Below are 23,806 nucleotides of genomic sequence, written 5' to 3' on the forward strand. Positions count from 1 at the left end.
AACAATGAAAGTGCAGGGAAAAAGGGTACATCCTGGAAAATGCTCTCCACTTGGCTGATGTGAGGACTAAGATATTACCCAAGCTGATCACATTTCTGGTTAAAAAAAAAAGACAAGCAATTACATAACTTCTTTCCCTGCTGACTGTGCAGGGAACTCTTATCAGGGCTCTAGCCAAGTCTACTTTGACCTTTTAATCTCACTTCATTTCTATTCCCTGTTTGCTTGTCTGCCCTGTGGTACTCTAGTGATCCCTGCTTGGCTACCCCTTTACTTGCAGTTCTCTGGACAGCGACAATGGCTTTTTCCAGCAGTTTGTACCCAGAAGAACTGACCTTCCCAGAAGGATTTGGCTGGGGAGCAGCCACAGCAGCATATCAAGTGGAAGGTAAGGGGACCTTCGGTGCGAAATCTGAATACAAAAGAGTGGGACGAATTATGAAAGAGATGATATTGAGATTCGTGTGACTTCCATTTTTTTTTGTCATAGTCAATTTTTTTATCTTTTGTTTTTACATCACTTTTATGTGCAAATAAATCCCTTCTTCCATTCAGTGAGCCATACATACCTCTTACAGAAGGAAAAAGAAAGAGGGCAAAAAAGATAGATCTGCACAACTAGTCAATGTAACAATGATGACATATGTGATGTTTCATATTCATCTCCAAATGAGAGAAAATACTCCTTTTTTTCTATCTCTTATCCAGGTACACATTCAGTTATTATAATAAAGTTATGCCCAAATGGGGAATTTTTTCTATTTTTATCTTTTATCTTCTTCTCCGGGAGTCATTTTATACGGTGTTTTCTTGGTTCTCATTTCTTCACTCTGTATCAGTTCATATAAAAAATTCCCATGCTTCTCTAAATTCTTCATCTTCATCTTTTCTCATGGTACAGTAATATTCTAAGACCTTCATTTACCTCATCTTGCTTTGTGATTCTCCAGCAGATGAGCACCTATTTTGGTTAAGATTCTCTGCTACTATAATAAATTGGGATCTGAATATTTTGGTGCAGAGGAGACTGAGTTCTCTCTTTGTTGGCCTTGGGGTGTATTACATGCCCAGTTGTAAGATTTCTGGTTCAAGGGTCATTTTCTTAGCATAGAAGTATGTTAATGTTGGATGGGAAAGTAACTTAGATAGCAAGAAGTGGGTGGGTTCAAAGTCGTACCTCTGGCACATACTGCTATTTCTTTAATACTACAATGTTCTTGTTATTTCTTTAATGCTCTTTCTTTAATACTACAATGTTCTTGTTATTTCTTTAATGCTCTTTCTTTAATACTACAATATTCTTGTTATTTCTTTAATACTTTCTTCAATACTACAATGTTCTTGTTATTTTAATACTACAATATTCTTGTTATTTTAATACTATAATGTTCTTGTTATTTCTTTAATACTACAATGTTTTTGTTATTTTTTAATACTACAATGTGCTTGTTATTTTTAATACTTTTTCTTTAATACTACAATGCTCTTGTTACTTTAATACTGTTTTTGTTATTTCTTTAATACTACAATGTTTTTATTTCTTTAATACTAAGTTGGTACAGGCGATGGCAGAGAAGGTGATGAGCTTCAGTAGGAGAGGGAGTTTCTGTACTCAGGAGCTTCCTTTACCAAGGAAAGCAACAGATCTGGTTCCCATCACCTCTCACTTTTAGCATAATTCCAAATTCTTTCTTGGAAAGTTTAGATCAGTTTGCAACCCCAACAACAGTGGGTCTGTCATTCCATAGCCTCTCAAACATTGACTTTGACTGTTATTGGGCTTTGTCATCTTAGCCTCAACTTAAAAAAAAAAAATCATTTTTACTTCTCAGGTGAAGGCAGTTGCTCTTAATTTCATCCTGAACTCTTCTAATAAAAATAATAAAACCAGGGAATGATAGCTGACTCCCTCTTCACTCTACCAGGGAGAAGTATCGCCCTGTGATGGCAAAACAGATAGAGATTTAGAACTGGAGGGGACCTTAGAGATCACTTAGTTAAACAGGACTGTTTCTTGTCCTTGGAACACATGACTCTAGCAAGCAATTGCTTTATAATGATGGGTCATATAACTTTTTGGAGCCCCAGCCTTCTTAGTAATACTAATCACACTTCCTTCCTTACAAGATTGTTTTGAAGAAAGTGCTTTTTAAACTTTAAATTGCTATGTGGTGTGTGCTTCAGCACACTGGAGAGGTCAGAGTATCAGGAGAGATTAAAGGAAGAAAGAATCCGTTTGGGGAGGGTGAGGTTGGGGAGATAAGTAAAAACTTCCTGGAGTAGGAGGCACCTGAGCTGGGAAAGAGGAAGGAAAAGGAGGGGAGGGGAGGGGAGGGGAGAAAAGGTCCAAACAGGGCTGAAATCTGTCTGAGAAGCCCAGTCAACTTTTGAATTGCTTGAATTATTAGGATATGAAGAAAGGATTTCTAGCACTAAGACTGAATCTATCTGTGAAACAGCTAATTCTGGCCACCCCCCTCAGTTTTGAGCTCTGAGATCAAATAGAACCACACCAAATTCTTTCTATATAATGGCCTTCCGAATACTTGAAAACAGCTGGCATGTTCCCCTCTCCACCCATTCTAAAAGTTAATATTGGTGCAGTGGATAGAGCACCATCCCTGAAGTCAGGAGGACTTGAGTTCAAATGTGACCTCAGATACTTAACACTTCTTGGCTGTGTGACCTTGGGCAAGTCATTGAACCCCAATTGCCTCAGGAAAAACAAAAGTTAATAGTAAGCCAGAAAGTTCAAATTCAGACTGAGATACTACCTATATGACCTTGGCCATCACTTTATCTATATTTACCTCAATTTTCTTTACTATAAAATGGGGTTATAATAGCACCTACCTCCCAGGGTTGTTGTGAAGATAAAATGAGATTTTTTTTTTTTTTACAAAGTGTTTATCTATGTGTAGGTACTTCTTCCTTTCCCCTTATGTATGGGAGATGCCATTTGCAAAATCATGGAATCAAGTAAATTAGCATTTATTAAGTGCTTACTCCATGCAAGGCATTCAGTACTATATTATTTGAAGAAACAATAAATAAAATAAAAGACAATTCCTGCCTTTGAGCAGCTTATATTCTAATTGCAGAACACAACAAATAAAAGGCTAAAAGAAAGCTAAAAGGCAAAAGAGGACAGAATAGAATGAGATCACTGGACAATGAATAATCCCAGTTTTATTGGACCAAAGAGTGGGTACAGGAGAATAGTGTGAATAAAACTGGAAAGATGACTGGAAATCTCTTTATTCATAGCCCCTTTGCTTCTCTTTCTAACTGCTTTACTATTTATCAATTTTAAGAAGTTTTTAATGTTCTTTATGTAAGAGTTGGCTATATAGTGGCTTGAGCTTTTTGGAGGCAAACCTTGATATAAATCTGATAAGTAAATGATAAATAAAAAGTGAAGCAGGAGGAAAATTATGTGTTTTAGATGAGTCGTAAAGAGCATTGTAAAAACTGTAAAATAATATTTGTTGAGCTAAAAGGCAGGAAGGAAAATATAGATGATACCTGTATATGATGTGAATGACTTAAATGCAAAATTTATAAGAAAGTAACAGTTCTCATTTTTTTTAACCCTTCTAATTTTGACTCTGTTCTCCATTTATGGCCAAATGGAAGGTTAGATATATCAGAAAATGGCATTTAGTTGATCTCTTGGCTAGGTTATTCTGGATAGAATAACATACATAGGGCAATATACATGATGCTAAAGACTCAATTGCAATTCTTGAATGTGGATAATTCCCAGTGAATTTGATGAAAACTGGATCCAATACCACAAATTCCCAGTTGCCTAAAGTTATCTTTTTTTAAAAAAATTATACTTTTTGGGGGCAAAATATGAGGTCCTTAAGTAGGTAAAATTCCATATTTTCTATAAAAATAGCAAAACAAAAGCTTTACTAAAATCTTGATAAGCTATATCTACCACAGGCCTCTAATCTACTAGTTTAATAACCCTGTCAAAAAAGAAAATAAGGTTAATCTTCCATGAATTGCTCTTGTTTCTATCAAATGATCTTGGGATTTTTTTTTCTTTTCCTAGATGCCCACAAATGATGTGACTTATTAGAATCTTAGCTCATTTTGTTGCATTCTTTTGAAGGACTCCTCTCAAATTCTTTCTTTCACACAAAGACAGGCTTGATACCTAAGTCACCGAGGTCAAAACAAAGAGGAAAAAAAGCTTTAAACTAGATTTATAGATGTATGTATATAGTATCATTCTACTGCACGCCATTATAGAGATGATGAGTCACAGAGAAAATGATCTCTACATTCTTCTTGTAGAACCCTCATGGGTTCTAGAAAAGCAAGCCATTTAGGAAAATGGTGTCACAGGGGGCCATTATTTCCATGGGAACAATGTTTAACCATACAGCTGAAACGCGGCAGTGGCAAACAAGGGAGTCAATTCTCTTGGAAATCAAATACGTTCAGACTTACGACTGTCAATCCATCAATAGTACAGTGGGACTTTTTTTGGAGTGGATTGGGTAGGAAGGAACACTTGCTATTTCATCACTCCAAGTAAGGGACTGCCTTTCCCAAAGCAGATTACTGTTGCTTTTTTTTTTTTTTTTTTTTTTTTTTTTGTAATTTATAGAACACTGAGAAATTAAGGGACTTGCTTACTATAATACAGCCAGTGCTAAGGCAGGGAAAGGATTGGATGCTGGGTCTTCTGAACCCCAATACCAGCTCTTTATCCACCATTCATTGCTATCTCTCCAATGGGCTTTTCCCCATCACTGTGTCATTGGAGGGACTACAAAGTAGAAATCAACTTCAAAAATCCATCTTCTCTTCACAACATGAATCTTATCCACAACTTCTCTACTCAGTGATCACCCATCTTAGAGACTTTCTAGTGTACCAGATCACGGGCTTCCTATTCCATCAGCTGCATGAGCCAGCTGTCATTCATTTAGAAAGGCCAAGGTCATCCACTACATCTTGGTCCATCACCGATGGGCTGGACCTTTGTCTGACCACCAGACTTCTGGAGGAGAGAGTGGGGCTCATGATTTTGCACAGCTATGCTTACTCAAAACCAATTCACTGGCAAATCAAGACATCATCCTCTTAGAAAATGAAGGGCAAATAATAGCGACAAGGTCTGTATGTTTCTTGTAAATCACACTATTTGTTTTCACTCCAGCTTGGGTTTGCTTCTATAGTCCTAATTCATTTTAGGGAGGATAGATGGTAACAGGGCTATAATTTCTTCAGGTTCATCTCCTTCAATACTTCTTTCCTATATCACTCCTCCTTGTCCCAAGAAAGATGTTTTCACCTGCAATCAACCTTTACTTCCTTTGCCATTCTGCTTAAACAGCAGAAGTTGTCAAGTAAAAAACTTTTCCTCTTTCCCTGCCTCTAAGAGAGAGGTTCTTAACCTTCTGTTTTTTTCTGTGTGCCATGGACCATTTGAGCAGACGGATAAAGGCTATGGACCCCTTCTCACAATCAGGTGTTTTTTTTCTCCCATCTACTAAATTTCAGTTAGACTTTACTAAAATAAAGGTGAAATTTTTCATATTCAAGTTCAGAGAGCCCTCCAGAATAATGTTTCTATATGCATAAAATCAACCCTAAGATCATATTATAATCTAGTTTCAAAATATTAAAAAAAAAACCCACCTAATTTCATAGATCCCAGATTGAGAAACTCTATTTTGGCTGTCTTCGGTTAAAAAAAAGAAGTACTCACTGAGTGCAAAACTCTTTATTAAGCACTGAAATTGATATATACAAGTAAGACATTATTACCTTCACTGTCATGGGGCTGGAATATAGAGGGGACATAATTTATATACAAACAACTCTAATAAAAAGTAGCCTAAGTTTCTGAGCAAATCCTAAAGGGGTCTCAGCCAGAAAAGCCAGCAGGCACACTGCCTAAGCTCGGAGTATTGGGGCAGAACTGCTCTCAAGGTTAAATAAGGACTTAATGTCCAGGTCCCCACCAATTTGCAAGCTCAGTCTGTTTACCGGATCTGGCAGGATGCAATTCACAGTATGTCCTTCTCCCCTCTTCAGTAAGTCCTAGTCCTTGAAGAGATAGATGACTTCTCTCTAATAATCCTTTGTGCAAACAGCTAACCTGCTTATGTAGAAAAGAAACAAAGTAGAGAGTCTGTAATACCCCAAGCAGTAAATGAATTAACAGGCAAGAAAAGTGAATAAGGCTTTGTGAGTGATGGAGAGACGGGAACTTGGTGCACAGCCATGCAGGAATCCAGAGGGGAGGAAAGCAACAGAAGTTAAGTGAGCTTTTTCTGGGGGGCTTTTCCCTCTGGTTTTCTATTTGGGGGTATGCACCCCATATCTCCACCTGCTTCTCTATAGTCTGGCTCAGATCAGCTGGGAAGATAGACAACCTTGCCGTCATTGGAGATTATTGTGAGGAGAGAGACAGAATCACAAAAAAGGTGTTTAAGGACTTGTATGATCTATCTCTGCTCCCAAAACACACACACACACACACACATACACACACACTCCACACACATACCCCAACACATACACATACATACAACACACACATCCCAACACACAGACACAGATATACAGACCTGACACACACAGTGACATAGACACTCATATAACACATATCACACACATCCCAACACACAGACACACAGACACCCCCCTACACATACCCTAACATAGAACTAGACACTCATACACATACCACCCACATCCCAACATACACAGGTGAGACGTGGATATGGACACACAGACATACAGACACACACACACACACACACATACAGAGACCCTATATGACTGTTCTGCAGTAACTGGGTTGCCTGGGGGATGGTTGACCTGGCAGCTCAAAGCTGTGGGGCCAAAAGCCAAGAGAACTAAAAATGCTTTTAGACCTACTCCTGCTTGAACTTCCCAGGGGAGGGGATCACTAGGAACAAGGTCTGCTGCTCATCCCTGACCTGTGACTCAGGTAAGAAGCGGGTACATCCCTCTAGCCTGGCCAGTGCTAAGGTAAAAGGGGAAAGATTGTTGCAGAAATGGGAGGGAAGGAAAACACTCTCTCAGTCTGGTCTGGCTGTGTGCCCCTCCAAGGGATACAGATAACTCAATGGAGGTTTGGCTACTATTAGTGGGCTCTGTGGAACAAGGCTCACTTATTCCTGCTCTCTGGTCCTGCAGGAGGAACCAGATCTTTCTTAGCAGAAGACACGCACCCTCTGCTGCATGGAGTGGGATCTGGACTCATTCTGTGCCGAAGGTGGCCACGGATAGCTCAAGCTTTGCCCCAGACTCCATCAGTCTAAGGAAGAACTAACAGAATCCTAAGGAAGGAGATGATTTCTGATTGTGGGGGGGGGTCGTCAAGACTTGCCACAAGAGATGGAACCTGAGCTAAGTGATAGAGGATGAATAGATGCTAGAGTAGGCTATTCCCAGTAAGAGAAAAGAAGCTGAGATATGTTTTGGGGAGGAACAGCAGTTTGATTTGTCTGGGGCTTAACTATATGAAAGGCAGTAATGGGAGACAAAGCAGGAAAGCGGGATCGATGTCATTTCCTCAATTACCTGGTATTATTGGATCCAGGGTCAGTTCAGTCCTAAGCACATTAGTGAATGACAGGAGGTTCCTCTCCAGTGCTCCTCTTCTTTATTGCTTTGGGGCTCTTACTTGTGACATTCTACCTAGACTTTCCTGCCCTCACTGCACAGAACACCAGACTCCCATGTTTCTCCTTGCTTCCATAAAAAACATACTTCTCTTCTTCCCTAGATTCTGAGGACTTTGACTCCTGTTAGGTGACAGCTAACTGGTCTGGCCAGAGGTCATAAGACCGTGCCAAGTGATGATCGGTTGAAGGGGCTAGAGATATGTAGCTTTACATTGTTCACTTACATCTAACTCTTCATGACCCCATTTTCAGAGTTTTCTTGGCCAAGATACTAGAGCAGTTTGCTATTTCCTTCTCCAGCTCATTTTATAAATAAAGAAATTGAGGTATTCAGGGTTAAATGCCTTATCCAGTCACATAGCTAGAATCTGAGGTCATATTTGAACTCAGGTTTGTCTTGCTGATTCTAGGTATAGCACCATAACCACTGCACCACCTAGCTGCACTAATTTAGTCTCATACATTAAAAATAAATAAATAAATAAACAAACAAACAAACAAACAAATAAACAAACAAACAAACAAATAAATAAATAGATAGATAAATAAATAAATAAACTTGACTTGTAAGGAAATATCATAGCTGTTCTTAAGTATTTGGAAGGTGGGGAAGAGGTATGCAACATCCCTTGCTTGGCCCAAGAAGGGACAAATTAGGTAAATGCTACAGAGAAGCAGATACAGAAAAGGGAAGCCTTAAGAATTTCGATTGGCTGCCTTTGGAGACCCTCACATGAAAAGACTTTTGGGAAGACTGGCCAATAAGTCAGTGGAGATGGTGGAAAGGAGATTCTGAGTTTCCTTCAAACTCTCACACACACTGATTCTATAAGCTAGTTTGTGTTTCTACTATGGATGCACTCTAATACAAAAGAAAACTTCTTTCTTTTTTAAAAAAATAAAAAAATTAGGAATGATGATGGTAATGTTAATAGCAATGGCAATAATGATATTCATTGGAATTTTAAAATTTGCAAAGCACTTTGCAAATATCATGCCATTTGGTCCTCAAATAACACTAGGATGGAAGTGCTATTATTATTATTATTACCCATTGTACAGAAGAGAAGATTGAGCAAGTCCAATTTGACCCCAAGTCAAGCACTCTATTCATTAGCTGGGATAATACCTTACTGAAGACTGCATTTGAGCAATGGGCTTTAGGTAGTTAAGTCCCTTCCCTCAAATCAGACCAAGGAGGCATTTTACCAAAGCTTCATCTGGTGGTCATCTAGCTCACTAGATAAAGAGTGGCTCTTTCTTGAAATCATTCCCCTTTAATTTCCTAGGATCATTAATCAAAATTTTATTATAAAATGTGCTAAAACCCAATCTCACAATGAAAAACAATCAGTTGTTTTAGATGACCCAAACTACTGATCTTTTTTTCTTAGTATGGATAATTGAGGTGACTATTACAGTTTGTGGTGTTTCACCTTCCTCCAAATAAAATTAACACTAGATCAAAATATGTTTTAGGCTTAATAATCAATAGAAAAATCCTTCAGTTAAAAATATTCCAGGATTGTAAAACCTTTACTTTCAAGTTAAATTAAAAAGAAGGGAACCCTTAGAAGGAAAGAATGCTTATTTAAAATGCTAGCTATTGATTATATATCTCAAAGAGGATTTTTTAAAAGCAGTTCTGGGGGAGAGGAAAAGGATAAGGAAAAAAGTCAAGGCAATTCCCAACTATAAGACCAGACTGAGAGAAGGCTCACAGACTGAGGGGACAGTTCAAGAATTAGGCCATCCATGAGGCTGACATTGTCCTCCAGCTTGGAACCCAAGCAGGAATGACTGAACTAGAAAAGGAATCTTCTTGTACACAGATGTATTTGCAATTAATTAAAAAGTCACCAGAAATAAGCTCCTTGGATGCCAGGCTAGAATTCACCATGCTTTTTCTATAGAAATAATGATTCAAATATCTTGATATATTAGTGAATTTAAAGAGTATTTGAGGAGTACTCAAGGAACCAACTGCAATAGTATTTTTGGAACTCTGAACAACTTAATAGTGAACTGTTGGAGTATATTATATTTGTAAGTTAGGGAATGGCTATGAAGATTTTAAAAAAAAAATCACCAACAAAAGGCATCAGCCATGAATTATCATTTAAATATCTGCTTGGGGAGTTTTAAAAATGTACATTATTTACTCTAAAGACAGTAATCGTTCTTTAGAGTCATTATAGTCCATCATACAGATGCCTATTTGGGGATCTTTGAAAAAGCTAATTTTTCAACTGATGGACCATAACCACTTCATGTATCTTATAAATTATTATCCAAGACTAGATCTGGGGCTCAAGTAAGTGATATACATCAGAGTCTGTGTTAAGGGGCGTCTTTAACAGACTGAAAAAAAGACTTTGTCTACACAACATAAAGTGGAAGGGAGTGGAAATGATTTCACAACAATTTAGTTTTATGAGGTCAAAGTATAAAAAAACCAACACTGTGGATAGATCACTGCATCTAGAATCAGGAGGATCTGAGTTCAGATATGATCTCAAATCCATACTAGCTATGTGACTCTGGGCAAGCCATTTAATCTTGTGTGCCTCAGTTTCTTCATCTGTAAAAGGAGCTAAAACCATGCTAGTATATTTGTCAATAAAATTCCAAACAGGGTCAAAAAGAGTTGGATGGGATTGAAACAAAAGAACAACAGCATAAAATGAGAAGTGACCTTTGTTTAGAATGGGGGCAAATATAAAATCAGAAAATTAAAAAAATGAGTTTGCAAAGTCCCTCAGGGCAGAGATGCCGGATCGCTCATGTTTTTGTATTAGTACTAGCACCCTGCAGCTGGAAAAAAAGCAGAGAAGGAATGAAGCGAAACGAGGTTGGGTTTTCTTGACATAATGAAAAAGTGCAGGAGCATATCTAGGGATCATTGTTTGGCCCTGAGCTGTCAAAAAAATTTTTTTTTTATCAGTGACTTGGATAAAGGCATTGGGATCATGGTCATTAAATTTAGATGACACAAATCTGGGAGGGATAGCTAACATGGCAGAAATCAGTCAAGGCCCAAGAGAATCTTGACCAGCTAGGTGAAATTCAATAGGGACCAATGTAAAATCTTACCCTTGGATGGCTACAAAAATAAATTTCCCAATATAAGATGGAAGAGGGATGCTTAGACAGCAGCTGTCATGAAAAATGTCTGTGGGTTTTAGTGGACTGCAAACTCAGTAAGTCTACTGTGTGATATGGCAACCCCCCAGAATCCAATGTGATAGTCAGCTTTTTTTTTAAGAAAGGTGTAGTCTTTAGAAAGAAGAAGATGGGTCTGTACCCTCCTTTTAAAAACCATTTTTATAAAAAAAGTGTTAAGTTCAGTTCTTATCACTGCAGTTTAAGAGTGATTTTGATAAGCTGAAGGATGTCTAGAATAGAAGAACCAGAGTGAAAAAGGTCTGGAGTTCATTCATAGGAAGATTAGCTATAGAAACTTGAGCTTTTTATTCTGGAGAAAAGACTGGAATAGAGTGGAGTCAGTGGGGTGGGCTTATGATGGTTTTCAAGTATTTGAATGGATGTCATGTGGGAGAAAGATTAACTTTATTCTGATTGGCCTCAGAGAGCAGAATCAAGACCAATAGGAAGAAGCAAAAGCTTGATGTCAGGATAAAGATTGAACCTGTTCCAAAGTGGGATGTAGTACCACAAAGATGGGTTGTTTCCCCTGTCCTTGGTGATCTTTAACTTGCGACTAATGACCATTTGTTGGGTATATCTTAATGAGAATTCATTTCATCTTTGTGTTCAATTGGATCATTGTTGAAGTTCCTCCCAACTCTCCAATCTTGTGTTACTATGAATCTTACAGATTACGCCTGTAGAGTGTAAGGTTTGATAGATTAAATGGAGGAGATTTTGCTTAGATTTGGATGAACTGTATATCTATCATCTAAGGCTGAACTTAACTCAGTTACCTGATAAGACATAAAAAGTTCAGGAACTGAACTTGTGAAGAAAAACACAAGGAATGGTCTAAAGAATAAAACAATAAAAATTATTAAGAGGTGGAATAGTTGGCAGGGAGGTAGAACTTAACAGAAGAGGTGAATATTGATACAGGCAGGAAGGAAGGTCACCTTCAGCCCAGCTGGCAGTTGGAGAAGAAGGTTAAATAGACAGATGTGTGAGCCGAGTGTGGAAAAGTTAGAAGGCAGACTTCTTTAATCCCTACTTTCTTGCTTTCTGCTTCATGTTACACATTTCCATTGTTACTCAGTCTCCCTCCCTCACATTTTCCATCCATCCTACAAGATCTCGGTCAACACCATGATTTTTAAAAAGATCCAGTTCGGCACAGACAATAATAATAAAATAGGGGAAACTTTAAATGATTGGAAATGGAATTGCTACAATCAGAAATTTCTGTTTACATTTAAGAAGCTTCTGGTTTTTGATATTTCTTAGATATTTATGAGATGCAAAATGTATTTATATGTACATCCTGTTCAATTTCAAAGCAGCTCCATTAGGTCATCGCTATTAAGTCAATATTCAATAGCCTCAACCTCATCTTAAATTAGAAGACGGGATATTGTTTTGGATGTTTTAACGACTTAATTGGATCAACTGCTCAGCCATCAATCATTTTCTTGGCCACTTGTCCAATGTGACAACTAGGAAAGAACAAAACAAAACAAAAACAGAGAGCGTCTCCTCCATTGCCTTCATTGGTGATTCCTTGTATATAACTATGATCTAAGTCAGGGGGATATGTAATTAACTGAGCTACGGGATTGATTAGGCTGGTTAGATCAGACTCTTTACCCAAAGGAGGAGGACGTTGGAGTGACTGATGAATATCCATGAGTGTAACTAACTTTTGATTTCAAGGTGATTCTGGTACCTGTACACTCATCTTACCTGATCTTTTAAAGGTAAGAAGTCTGATCCTACCTTTGTCAACTTCAGCATAAAGCCCCCAGTCCCTAAAATCCATGGGCCACCTAAATCTGGAGAGCCAACCAACTGAGAGCATTTACAACAGGTGCAGGTTTGATTTTTTAGATCAAGGAAAGAACCCACAGATTGTCAATGAAGCAAATACACGTATCTCCTCATACCTTCAGTGTCTGAGTGAATATTCCAACGTGGTTTATATAGCAGAATAATAATAATGGAGCAGACATGTCATCGTTCTTTAGTGTTTGGAGAGGACGTATGGATATGATTCCATTAAATCCTCCCAATTGGTCTGCCAGATATTATTTATCTATTGCTAGTTTTATCACAATATTACTAACAAGCAAAGTGAGGCTGCAGAACCGGTGACACGCTCATGTCAATAGCCAGTCAATATCACCACCAGTCAATAGCCAGGAGCCAGATTTAACCCAGATCTTTCCCAGTTCCAAAGGCTGCACTCCTTGAGATCAATTTTGCACAACCAGAGTAAAAAAGAATTGCCTAAAAGTTTGACAACTTCAGATAATTTGCATCAAAATTCATCGCCCTCCTGCTTGGATTTAGTGAATTGGATGAGAACTGTCTTATATCACAAAATAACTTCACAAATCTCCTCCTCGTCACTTTATTTTGACAGGAGAGCTCTAAGTTATGATGCTAAACCGAAGGAGGCCTTTATGTGAACATTTTTTATGATTCAACTTTAATTTCTATTTAGAAACTGGATTTGATTAGAGAGTGAATTTTTAAGTGTTTGTGAGAGAATTCAATTAAAATAGGTCATTGTCAGGGCTTGGAAAACTGTGGTAGGCCTTGGGCAAATTGAAACAAAAGTTATAAAACCCAACTGGACGCATTATAACATTTATAAACATGATGCCTTATTTAATAGACTCAGTTAAAAAATATTTAGTGGAGGTCAAAGGCATTAACACCTGAAAAAAATGTTTTTATAATTCTAGCCCCTTCTAGTTAGAACTAGGGACTGGGACCCACGCGCTAATCTCTAATGTCAACAATTCATTGCAGGGCATTGAGGAAAGTCAATTTGTTTCCAGGCCTTACAAGTGAATAAAATGGAGACTGCAATACTAATGAAAAAAAGTCACTTAGAGTTGTTTGCATAAAAGGCACTTTGTCATTTGAAAGTATTATTGAATTTTTTTTATCTGCCTGATGCCAAATGGCTTAGAGAACAAGCAGGCAAATTTATGTAAACGTTTGGTACGATGTCCCAGATACTCGACGATAGATGCTATATCTATTTATGAATAAATAAATAACAAAAACGTTATTTTAAATTTCGATAGCGCATCAATATAATTTTGGGTGTTAGCCAATGAGTCTGACCTATGTCGCTGAAATCAAACATCTGCCTTAGTGTGAGTGTTTTATAAATATTTTTAAACACAGAGATGAAGCATAACAACTATCGTTCAAGTCTGTAAATAAAAGTAAATTACATCTTGACTTAAAATATATGAGAAATCATCAGCCCCTCCCATAGGATTGCGCTGAGATTTTCCCAGGTTGATTATTTTCCCTGCGACATTTACGCACCCTCCATTGTTGCTTGGCAGAACGAAAACTCAGAGCCTCGAAGAAATACTCAGAATTATTAGCTGTGAACAGTGTGTCAAGGACATAATAGATCTCCCAGAGTCACCCAGTGCTGATGCATTGGCACAGAACTGGGAGATGGGAGATAAGAGGCCCAGAAACGGTTTGTTTGGACTGGGTCTCAGCTTAATCTAAATGGGTTCAGTAACAGACCATGAAACGTGACAGTGGGCCTGGAGAAACTTGCTGTGACATTTCAGATTCTCCTAACTCTTCTAATTAACCATTTCAAGTATAATGAAGCTTACAGCAATACAGATTTAATAAGACTCATATATATACTCTGCCTGGAATAGCCTGCAGCACAGGGTCCAGCTCTGTTTGGGCAATGGACTAGAACCAGACGATAACCTAATTTTGACCTTTAATTTCTATAATACATGGTGATTCAGAAAGGCTTTTTTTTTTTTGAAGCTAGAAGCTACAGCAGAATTCGGTTATGAGACGGCTTGTCATTACAGGGGTTTGGACACAGTCATTCAGTCACTCAGCAAATATTTATTAGGTGATTATGATGTGGAATGTGTTGTGTTGTGCTGGGGGAGGGAGAAAGGGAGATAAAGCCACAGGGCCTTCCCCCCGTGATCCGAAAGAAGCTGCAGAACGGGGATGTATGACTGTGATACATGTTAAAATATAAGTTCATATATGAAGTGCAATGATTGCCAGTGAGCAAGAGATCCCTGCCAGCTGAGGAAAGTAAAGAGATCTTCATGGGGCCTTAGGGATTTGGATCATGTGAAGAGGTCGAAATAATCCACAGATAGAAAAGGGCCATGGAGGGCAGCAGGCATCCTAGGTCAAAGCAAAGGCATAAACTGGCAAAGCGTGGAAGCGTTCTCATGGGAAAGGAGGGAGTAGAGAGCGAGTGAGGGCATGTGCGAAATAATCCTGGAAGTCTTAGAGACAGACAGTGCAGGGCATGGGAGCAGCCAGGAGGGTAGAATCATGAAACTCTGTTTCCTAAACAAAAGTACGAGAGGTGCCAGGCTAAGAGGGATTTGGCACTGACCCCCTAAAAGACAACATGGGAGGGAGGAGGAATGGAAGATGTTGTGGAAAGGATAATAGAGACCCAAGAAAATGGGCTCTGTGGGCCTCTGGCAGAGAGAACTCAGACATTATCCAAATAGCCCAAGGAAGGGAGATAACAGGCAGCTCTGAACTTGGGAGCTGGGAGCTGCAAGAAGCAGCTAGCTAACTAGCAAGCCATTCCAGATGAGTGGAAAGAGGATCACAAACAGCCTTTATTTCTCACCTACTACCTCTTCTCCTTACTAAGGAAGGCCCCCCCAAAAGAAGGAACCCACTAATTTAGTTTTAGAATAACTCCGGGAAACTGGGGAATAGGGAATATTTTTCAAGTGTGTCTGGTGGAAGGCAGGCCCCTGGAGTCTCACCAAGGTCCATAAGCAGACAAATCCTCCATTCAAAAGGAAAACTGAGCTTTCCCTCACCCTCCCATGAACAGCTAAGCATTTCTTCTCAATTTTAGCATGGCCAGGCCCTTCTTTCCCAGCGGTCTGACACATTGGTAAGGCCGGTACCATTTCTGCCCTGTTGTTCCTTGGCCACATTCAGGGATTTGCACTCCTCCCATCAGACCTCAAAGAATAACTGATTCCTAGGTGGGGATGGCTACTTGAGTCTCTAAGCTAAAGATGCAAGGGCTTTCAAACTATGGCAGCAGGCCAGATGCAGCCCTCTGAGGAGAATGTTTATGGGGCCTGCAGAGTTATGGCAAATGGGCTGAGGGGCAGAGACAGAGTGTGAGTTTTTGTTTTCACCATAGTCCGGCCCTCCCACAGTCTGAGGGACAGTGAGCTGGTCCCCTATTTAAAAAGTTTGAGAGTCTCTGCTAAAAAGAGTTAGGAAGGGAAAAGTCAAATCCCCAATCAAAGCACTTTTCTTAAGGGCCCACACTATGCCAGGTACTGTCCTAAATGTCTGGAGATAAAAAGTGACTAACCAGCGTGTGATCTTTTGGGGTCACTCTCCCGTGGAGGAAATGCCAGGCAAGCAACTACCTATGAAATGTGCAGGAGAAGTTGGAGGTAATCTTAGAAGGCAACAGCCCCTAGGGCGGTGCACTTGGGAAGATGGCACAATGAATGGAGTTTGGAGGAAAATCTGGGCCCAGACATTTACAGGCTGGTGAGGATCCTAAGCAAGTCCCTTCACCCTGTGTGCTTCCATTCTCTCCTCTGAGAAAACAAACTGCAGAAGGAAATGGCAAAATACTCCAGTATCTTTGCCAAGAAAACACCAAATGGGGTCTTGTTGAGTTAGATAACAGGAACAACTGGCTGCCAGCACTAATCCTAAGGCTTCTTGCAGAAGGTAGAAAGGGACAAATAGAAATTGCTTTATTTCCTGAAAGGGACTAGCAGAGTCAGGCTTCCCACTGCCAATCTCAGGGATGCAAAGGCTAAAGGAGAAAACATCCCTTCTACACACAGGATCCCTCCCTCTGCCCTCATTTTGAATTAGGAATCCCTGATTGTCAGTGTCCGGGAAACCTTAGCAATGAGATTGTGCCCAGTGGAATTCTAGGATATTTATGTGATTGATAAGAAGACAAAAAAATCTTAGCAAGATTGAACTATGGAAAATAAAGTATGGGAGGGAGGCATATCTGGAGAATATTTAACATAGAAATATTGGAGAGGGGGGTTTAGTGGTCTGTAAGTTCAATATGAGTAAACAGTATGATATGACGATCCCGTCGATGAAGGAAATATTTCCTGCAATCATTTGGATCAAAACCCATTTATTCCGACTTTTATCCATGTTATTCCATATTATTCCACATCACAGAATTGATCAATCAATATTAATAAGCATTTCTTAAGTATTTATTATATACTAGACACTGTGCTAAGCATTAAGGGTACAAAAAAGGGCAAAAGATAGTCCCTGTCCATAAGGAGCTCACAATCTAATAAGCTCAAGAAGCTTATAATCTAATAATTGCAATCAACATAATACAAATATATATAAAGCCAAAGAGGATTTACCAGAATTCTAGGGTCCTTCTAGGGATACCCGTGGAGTAGTAGAGCGATCTGCCTGTTTTTTCTCAATCTTACCACATGACTACATCATCTTTTATGATCATTCATTTCTCTATTGAAATTATTTTCTCTAGTTCTTATTCTGAGATCTTTATTTATAGTGTGTTGTACCTCATGCACAACTGCCAAATATGTATTTTTCATTGATCTTTGAGTAATTCTCATTTTAAATGTTTTCAAAACCATGATGTGTCATGATTTACATTGTACGATGTTAATCGAATACTGGCATTCAAAAGTTGGTCTATTTTTATTTTTTTTATTTTGAGAATTTTGGGATCAACTTTGTAATTTCTGAAAGTCAATCCAGCTCATTTATCCATTTGTCTAAGTTGGGGCTTTCTTTAGCTGTTTGTACTGCTTGTCCAAGAAAAATATCCTAATGGATGAGTGCTATGGAGTATCCATCTAACTTTATGATGGAGTCTGGACAGAAGGCTTTCTTTATCCACTTGTTTTTTCCTGTGTAGATGGCTAGATCAAATGCTTTTAAATTTAAACAGATCTTGTCCAGCACTCTATGTGGTATTCCAGAGCTTGCTGTATCTGGCATGGGGCCACATGTAAATAGGTGAATCTTATCACCCATAGGTGTATGGGATCTTCAGGAGGACTAGCGTCTTAGATGCGAGAGCTTGCCAAGCTTCTTTCTTTCCTGGCTGCTGATCCACCTTTGGTGTTTATCTGACTCACCCAACTGTCACTTGTAGATCCAAAAAGGTGTAACATGAGAAGCAAGCAGCCGTACCCTGGTAAACTACTCTGGCATATTGATAAACAAGGTCAAGGATAACTGACAGACCCCAAATCTATCAGTCACTAAGGGGTATGTCGACGTCACATATGAAGCTTTCTCCTAGAAGAATGGGTGCATGAGACCAATTTGTTCAAATGTCAAAAAAGATCAAGGCCATCTCTGAATCCCTAGCAAGTCCCAGTCATCCTGGCTTTTGTCCTGCTACTGGACTTCAAGGACTTTGGAGGAGAGAGAGCGAGATTGCTGACTTGGTGCAATTCTGCCTTGCTTAAATCCAATTCACAAGCAAGACAAGACGTCACTCCAAGATGCAACTGATCCTCTTTGAAAATAAAGGGCAAACAACACATAATCCATAGGGAATCTTTCTTCAACTTGGTCTCTGTGCCAAACCACAACAGAGGGTCATATTTATGGCCGTCATTCATCTTCCTGATATATTCTTGTATACCACCTAATTGTATATATATTAATGTAAAATATATATATATATATATATATATATATATATATATATATTTAATTGCTAAGTAGTCAAGAAAGATTATCGTTTCAAAAATCTTGATATATTTTGACAAATGATAGGAGACATTTTATTGAAATAGAACCTTTAACTAATCAAATGCTTTTTGTTTGGTTGGTTGTTTTTGCTGAAGCAATTGGGGTTAAGTGACCAAGGTCACACAGCTAGGAAGTGTTAAGTGACTGAGATCAGATTTGGACTCAAGACCTCCTGACTTCAGGGCTGGTGCTCTATCTACTGCACCACCTAACTGCCCAATCAATTTTTTTTTTTTAATAGCTAACAAAAACCACAGTAAGATTTTGTATTCTATACAACTTTTCTTTTCTTTTCTTTTTTTTTTCTTCCCAGGTTATTATTTTTTTATTATAGCTTTTTACTTACAAGATATATGCATGGGTAATTTTATAGCACTGACAATTGCCAAGCCTATTGTTCCAATTTTTCCCCTCCTTCCCCCCACCCCCCCTCCCCAGATGGCAGGTTGACCATTACATGTTACATATGTTAAAGTATAAATTAAATACAATATATGTATACATGTCCAAAATTATTTTGCTATACAAAAAGAATCGGACTTTGAAATAGTGTACAATTAGCCTGTGAAGGAAATAAAAAATACAGGCGGACAAAAATAGAGGGATTGGGAATTCTATGTATGGTTCATAGTCATCTCCCAGAGTTCTTTTGCTGGGTGTAGCTGGTTCAGTTCATTACTGCTCTATTGGAACTGATTTGGTTCATCTCATTTTTGAAGATGGCCATGTCCATCATAATTGATCACCATATAGTATTGTTGTTGAACTCTATACAACTTTTCAATTGTGTGATGCTCAAGATAAGACATTCTCCGATTGCTTTTTAAATTTTTTTAAGAAGAGCTTTTTATTTTCCAAATACATGAAGAATTAGTTTTCAACATTCACTCTTGCAAAACCTTGTATTCCAAATTTTTCTCCCTATCTTCCCTTCATCATCTTCCTTAGTTAGCAAGTAATCCAATATATATTAAACATGGGCAATTCTTCTATCCATATTTTCACATTTATCATGCTGCACAAGAAGATCATATCAAAAAGGAAAAAAATGATAAAAGGAAAAAAGCAAGCAAACAGCAACAAAAAAGTGAAAATACTATGAGCGATCCACAGTAAATCCCCACAATGCTCTCTTTGGGACAGATGGCTGTCTCAGTCACAAATCTATTGGAATTGAACCATTTTATTGTTGAAAAGAGCCAAGTCCATCAGAGTTGATCATCATATAATCTTCTTGTTGCTGTGTACATAATATTATTTTGGTTCTACTCACTTCACTTAGCATCAGTTCTGGATTGCTTTTTAAGAAAGCTTGCCTGTTCTCTCCTAATACAATGAATAAATATACCTTTAATGATACTTTATCGATTAGGTACAGAGGTTCATAGTTGATGTTCTCTTAGGAGCCTTACTTTGCTGTTAATAAGTGCAGGATTTCACCCCTCTCCCACCCCTATGCCTTTGTTGTCTTCCCTTCCTTTAAATACCTTGGGAACCAATCCCCAAATGCCCTCATAATTGTGTTGCCTCCAGCTCAGATTGTGTTTTTACAATAGGTCTAGTCCTTACTTGTTCCTACCTTTGCAACGAGGTTGCTAAGCATCAAAGGAGATACTGATTTTATTTGGAGGGTATTTTTAAAAGTCTTTCTAGAATTTGATCGTATTCATCCTCAGCAACAGATATTGGTGCTTAAATTGGAATTATGTTCGTATGGTGATTTTTGGACCTAATTATCATGAGTTCCACCATGCCAGGTGACCAAATGTCCTAGGAAATGATTTTTTGTGGGGGTTATTTGTGGCCTTAAACTAAGAATAATTCTTTTCTCTCCTTTCTTTACTTCTTTTAGAAGATTGTGGCTCTTAATTTGGGTTGACTGGGATATGATGAAAGAGGTCCTTCTATTCTCTGCCCTGGCAAGACCACACCTTGAGTATTGTGTTACTTTCTAAGATTCACATGGTGGGAGGGATGTTGACAAACAGGAACAAGTCCAGAGGAGCCTAATTAGGGTAGTGAGAAGATAGGAAATTACTACATTAAGGACTAATTCAAGGAACTCTGTATATTTAGAGAAGAACAGATGACTTCAAGAGGACATGAAAGGTGTCTTAATGTATCTGAAAAGATACTATCTGGAATAGGTATTCCTCTAGATCCATTTTGCTCCTCAAGACATAACTAAGAGCAATGGGTTAAAGGTACATAAAGCCAGATAATTGGTTTATAGATAAATTTTCAAAAATTAGAGCTGTCCAAAAGGGAAGTAGGCTGCTTCTGGTCATAATAACACACATTACCAGAGGTCTTCCAGCATAGAACAGATGCTCACTTTTTAGATATATTATGGAGAATGTTTCTGTTTGGAGAATGTACATGCCCCAGATAACTTTCAGCCCTGGAAACCTGTGATTTTAATGTGTCTTACTCAGCTATAAAGCATTATAAAATGATTCTCCTTTAGGAATTATGTATAAAATGTAAGTACTTCTAGTAAAATATTGGGATTTAGTTGATAAGTCGATTTGGCATGTTCTGCTCAGTCTTTGAAACTAATTCAAGAAATAATTTGAAAAAATGTTGCACTGTTATTTCCTTGCACCCTCCATTAAAGTCCTAGCCCAACTTGCTCACCCAGGCATTGACATAGCAGCCAATTAATAAACATTTTAAAAGTACCTACTAAGCACTAAGAACTTTGCTAATCATTGAGGATATAAAGGAAGGCAAAAAATCCCTGACTTCAAGTTGTTCATGAGCCATTGGGGGAGACAATTATAAAGAGGATAATAGGGAATAATTAACAGAATCTTTACTTGAAAGATTTGGTAAATTTTCCTGGAGAAAGTGGGATATTAGATGGAATTTGAAGAAAGCTAAGAAAAGATGAGCAAGGAGATCATTATGGGTATGAGGAACAGTTGGGAGGAAATACCCAAAGCTGAGAGATAGAGTGTTTTGTTCTTGGAATAGCCAAGATAATTCTAACTCTCTCTCTGTCTCTCTCTCTCTGTCTCTCTCTCTCTGTCTCTGTCTCTCTCTCTCTCTCTCTCTCTCTCTCTCTCTCTCTCTCTCTCTCTCTCTCTCTCTCTCTCTCTCTCTGTCTCTCTCTCTCTCTGTCTCTCTCTCTCTTTCTCTCTCTCTCTCTCTCTGTCTCTCTGTCTCTGTCTCTCTCTGTCTCTCTCTCTCTCTGTCTCTCTCTTGCTCTCACTCTTTCTCCTTTTTCTCTCTCTCTCTATCTCTCTTTCTCTCTCTCTCTCACTCTCTGGATTCATTAATAGGTTGATAATAAGGTGATTTGAAATTATTTTTTTTTGCAATAGAAACTCATAAAACTAACTAGTGATATGTGGCATGGTTATAATTTTTGTTTGTAGAGTGAGCCAGTCAGTCAATAAGCATTTATTAAGTGCTTACTAAGTATTAGGCACAGTGCTGTTGATATGTATAGTGATGAAAAATCATGGATCTTTAGAAGTATTGATGCAATTTAAAGCGTACTCAAGAATCCATGATTAATGGTAGAAATTATTTTAAGAAGACGAGTTAGTAATTGCGTTAATGCTTGCCAAATATATGGATTGTTCTGCTCCGTTCAGCAGCCTGAAAAACTCCTGTGGCGTCAAGTAATTAGAGGGGAATTTTCAAGTTTGGGATATCTTGAGGATTTTTGTAATCACTAGTAATCTGTGAAACTACTAGCAAAGCAGTTAAAAGATCAGGTTTTCAATAAATATTTATTAATTCCATAATCTTATCAGATTTTTTTTTCAAGTAAAGAAAATAAATCTGCCTCTGGTTTGTGCATACTGCCTAGAGATGGGGGTAAACGTGTGTGCATCTTGTGAGTCATACTTTTCAAAATATTTTATAATAATATTAATGATAATATTGTTATAAAGTCACTCCTATCTAATAGGTTTGAGAACTGAAAGCAGAAGAAATAAGCAGCTCAATATTATTGCTAAAAAGAGATGGGAATATAAAAACTAATTTTCCTAAGTTCTAAAATAAGATGACATCTTCAGTGAATTTGTCTTTAATCCCTCCATTTTTGGTTGTTCTACTTCTAGTCAATCAAGAGAGTCTAGACCAGAAAGGGTCTTGAATTCTTCAAAATTTGGGAAAAAATAGAAAATATACTTAGATTCACTACTCTAAGTGTGGTCTACTGGGACCAGACAGGGTTTTTACTGGCACATGTAGGGAGGGACAGTAGAAATACCATCATCTAACATAGAAAATACAAAATTCAATGTGGAAAAACCAGACCACCAGCAGAGGAGGACCACAAGAATGCTCTGGGAGGTTCACTAACCATAGAGAGAAGATGAGGGCCTTTGTTGGACATCCTTTGGATTTCTAGGGAGAAGCGGCTCATTTCTAGCAGTTTTGGTGAAGAACTGAGGCTCTAGGGAGATTTCATGTCAGGCATCTTTTCAAGCTATTTTTGGGAGTCCTAGAACATATTTAGATTTGAAAACGGCTTTAGAGATTATTCCTGATTTTGATGGACAGTGTGTGTAATGGATAAAATGGCATATTTTGAGTCCCACCTTAGCACTTACTAATTGTGTTTCCTCATCTGTACAATGGGGATAATAATAACTGTTTTACAGTTATTAAAGGAATCATTGATTAAGAGGTAGGAGGGACATCAAAATTCATGAGGTAAATACCCATACTTCACAGATGAAGAAACTGAGGTTCGGGAAAGTTAAACTGTTTTCCCAAAGTAACACAGATAATAATAATATAAAATGTGAATTATTATGATCTAGCCCAATCACTTGTGATGAGAAGTGGAGAAAGTGAGAGACTTAAGAGAGAAAGTGGAATTTAAAAAAGTAACAGATAGTTATAAAATGGGTCAAGATTGGAACTCGTTTTCACTAATTGCCTTTTCTACCATCTGGTGGGACCTCTGTATGTTATATGGTCAAATAATGGCTCTCTGGAAGCACAGTGGGCAAAGGGTTCTATGACAACTCATTATTCACCATCAGAATCATTTTCATAATGAATGTGTGAATGCATAATGACAATTAACATTATATGACACTGTAAGGTTTTCATTTGATCTTCATTTGAATTAGGTGCTGCTGATTTGTCCATGATCATCAAACTCACAAATGAATCCCGGTCTTTCCCAGCTCCAAGCCAATGGGAACTCCTGT

The 23,806-nt window shown here is 38.2% G+C and overlaps 1 protein-coding gene across 1 annotated transcript in view; it reads left to right on the top strand.

Annotated features, from left to right (window-relative positions):
* The first annotated feature begins 297 nt into the window (after window positions 1-297).
* LOC141546361 (cytosolic beta-glucosidase-like) overlaps window positions 298-23,806 on the top strand; it is a 31,438-nt gene continuing 7,929 nt past the window's right edge. Inside the window, exon 1 of the mRNA XM_074274110.1 lies at window positions 298-388. Coding sequence (XP_074130211.1) covers window positions 298-388 — 91 coding nt within the window. The remainder of the gene's footprint in view (window positions 389-23,806) is intronic.

This window comes from Sminthopsis crassicaudata, chromosome 6 (assembly GCF_048593235.1).
Source record: "Sminthopsis crassicaudata isolate SCR6 chromosome 6, ASM4859323v1, whole genome shotgun sequence".
NCBI classification, from domain to species: domain Eukaryota; kingdom Metazoa; phylum Chordata; class Mammalia; order Dasyuromorphia; family Dasyuridae; genus Sminthopsis; species Sminthopsis crassicaudata.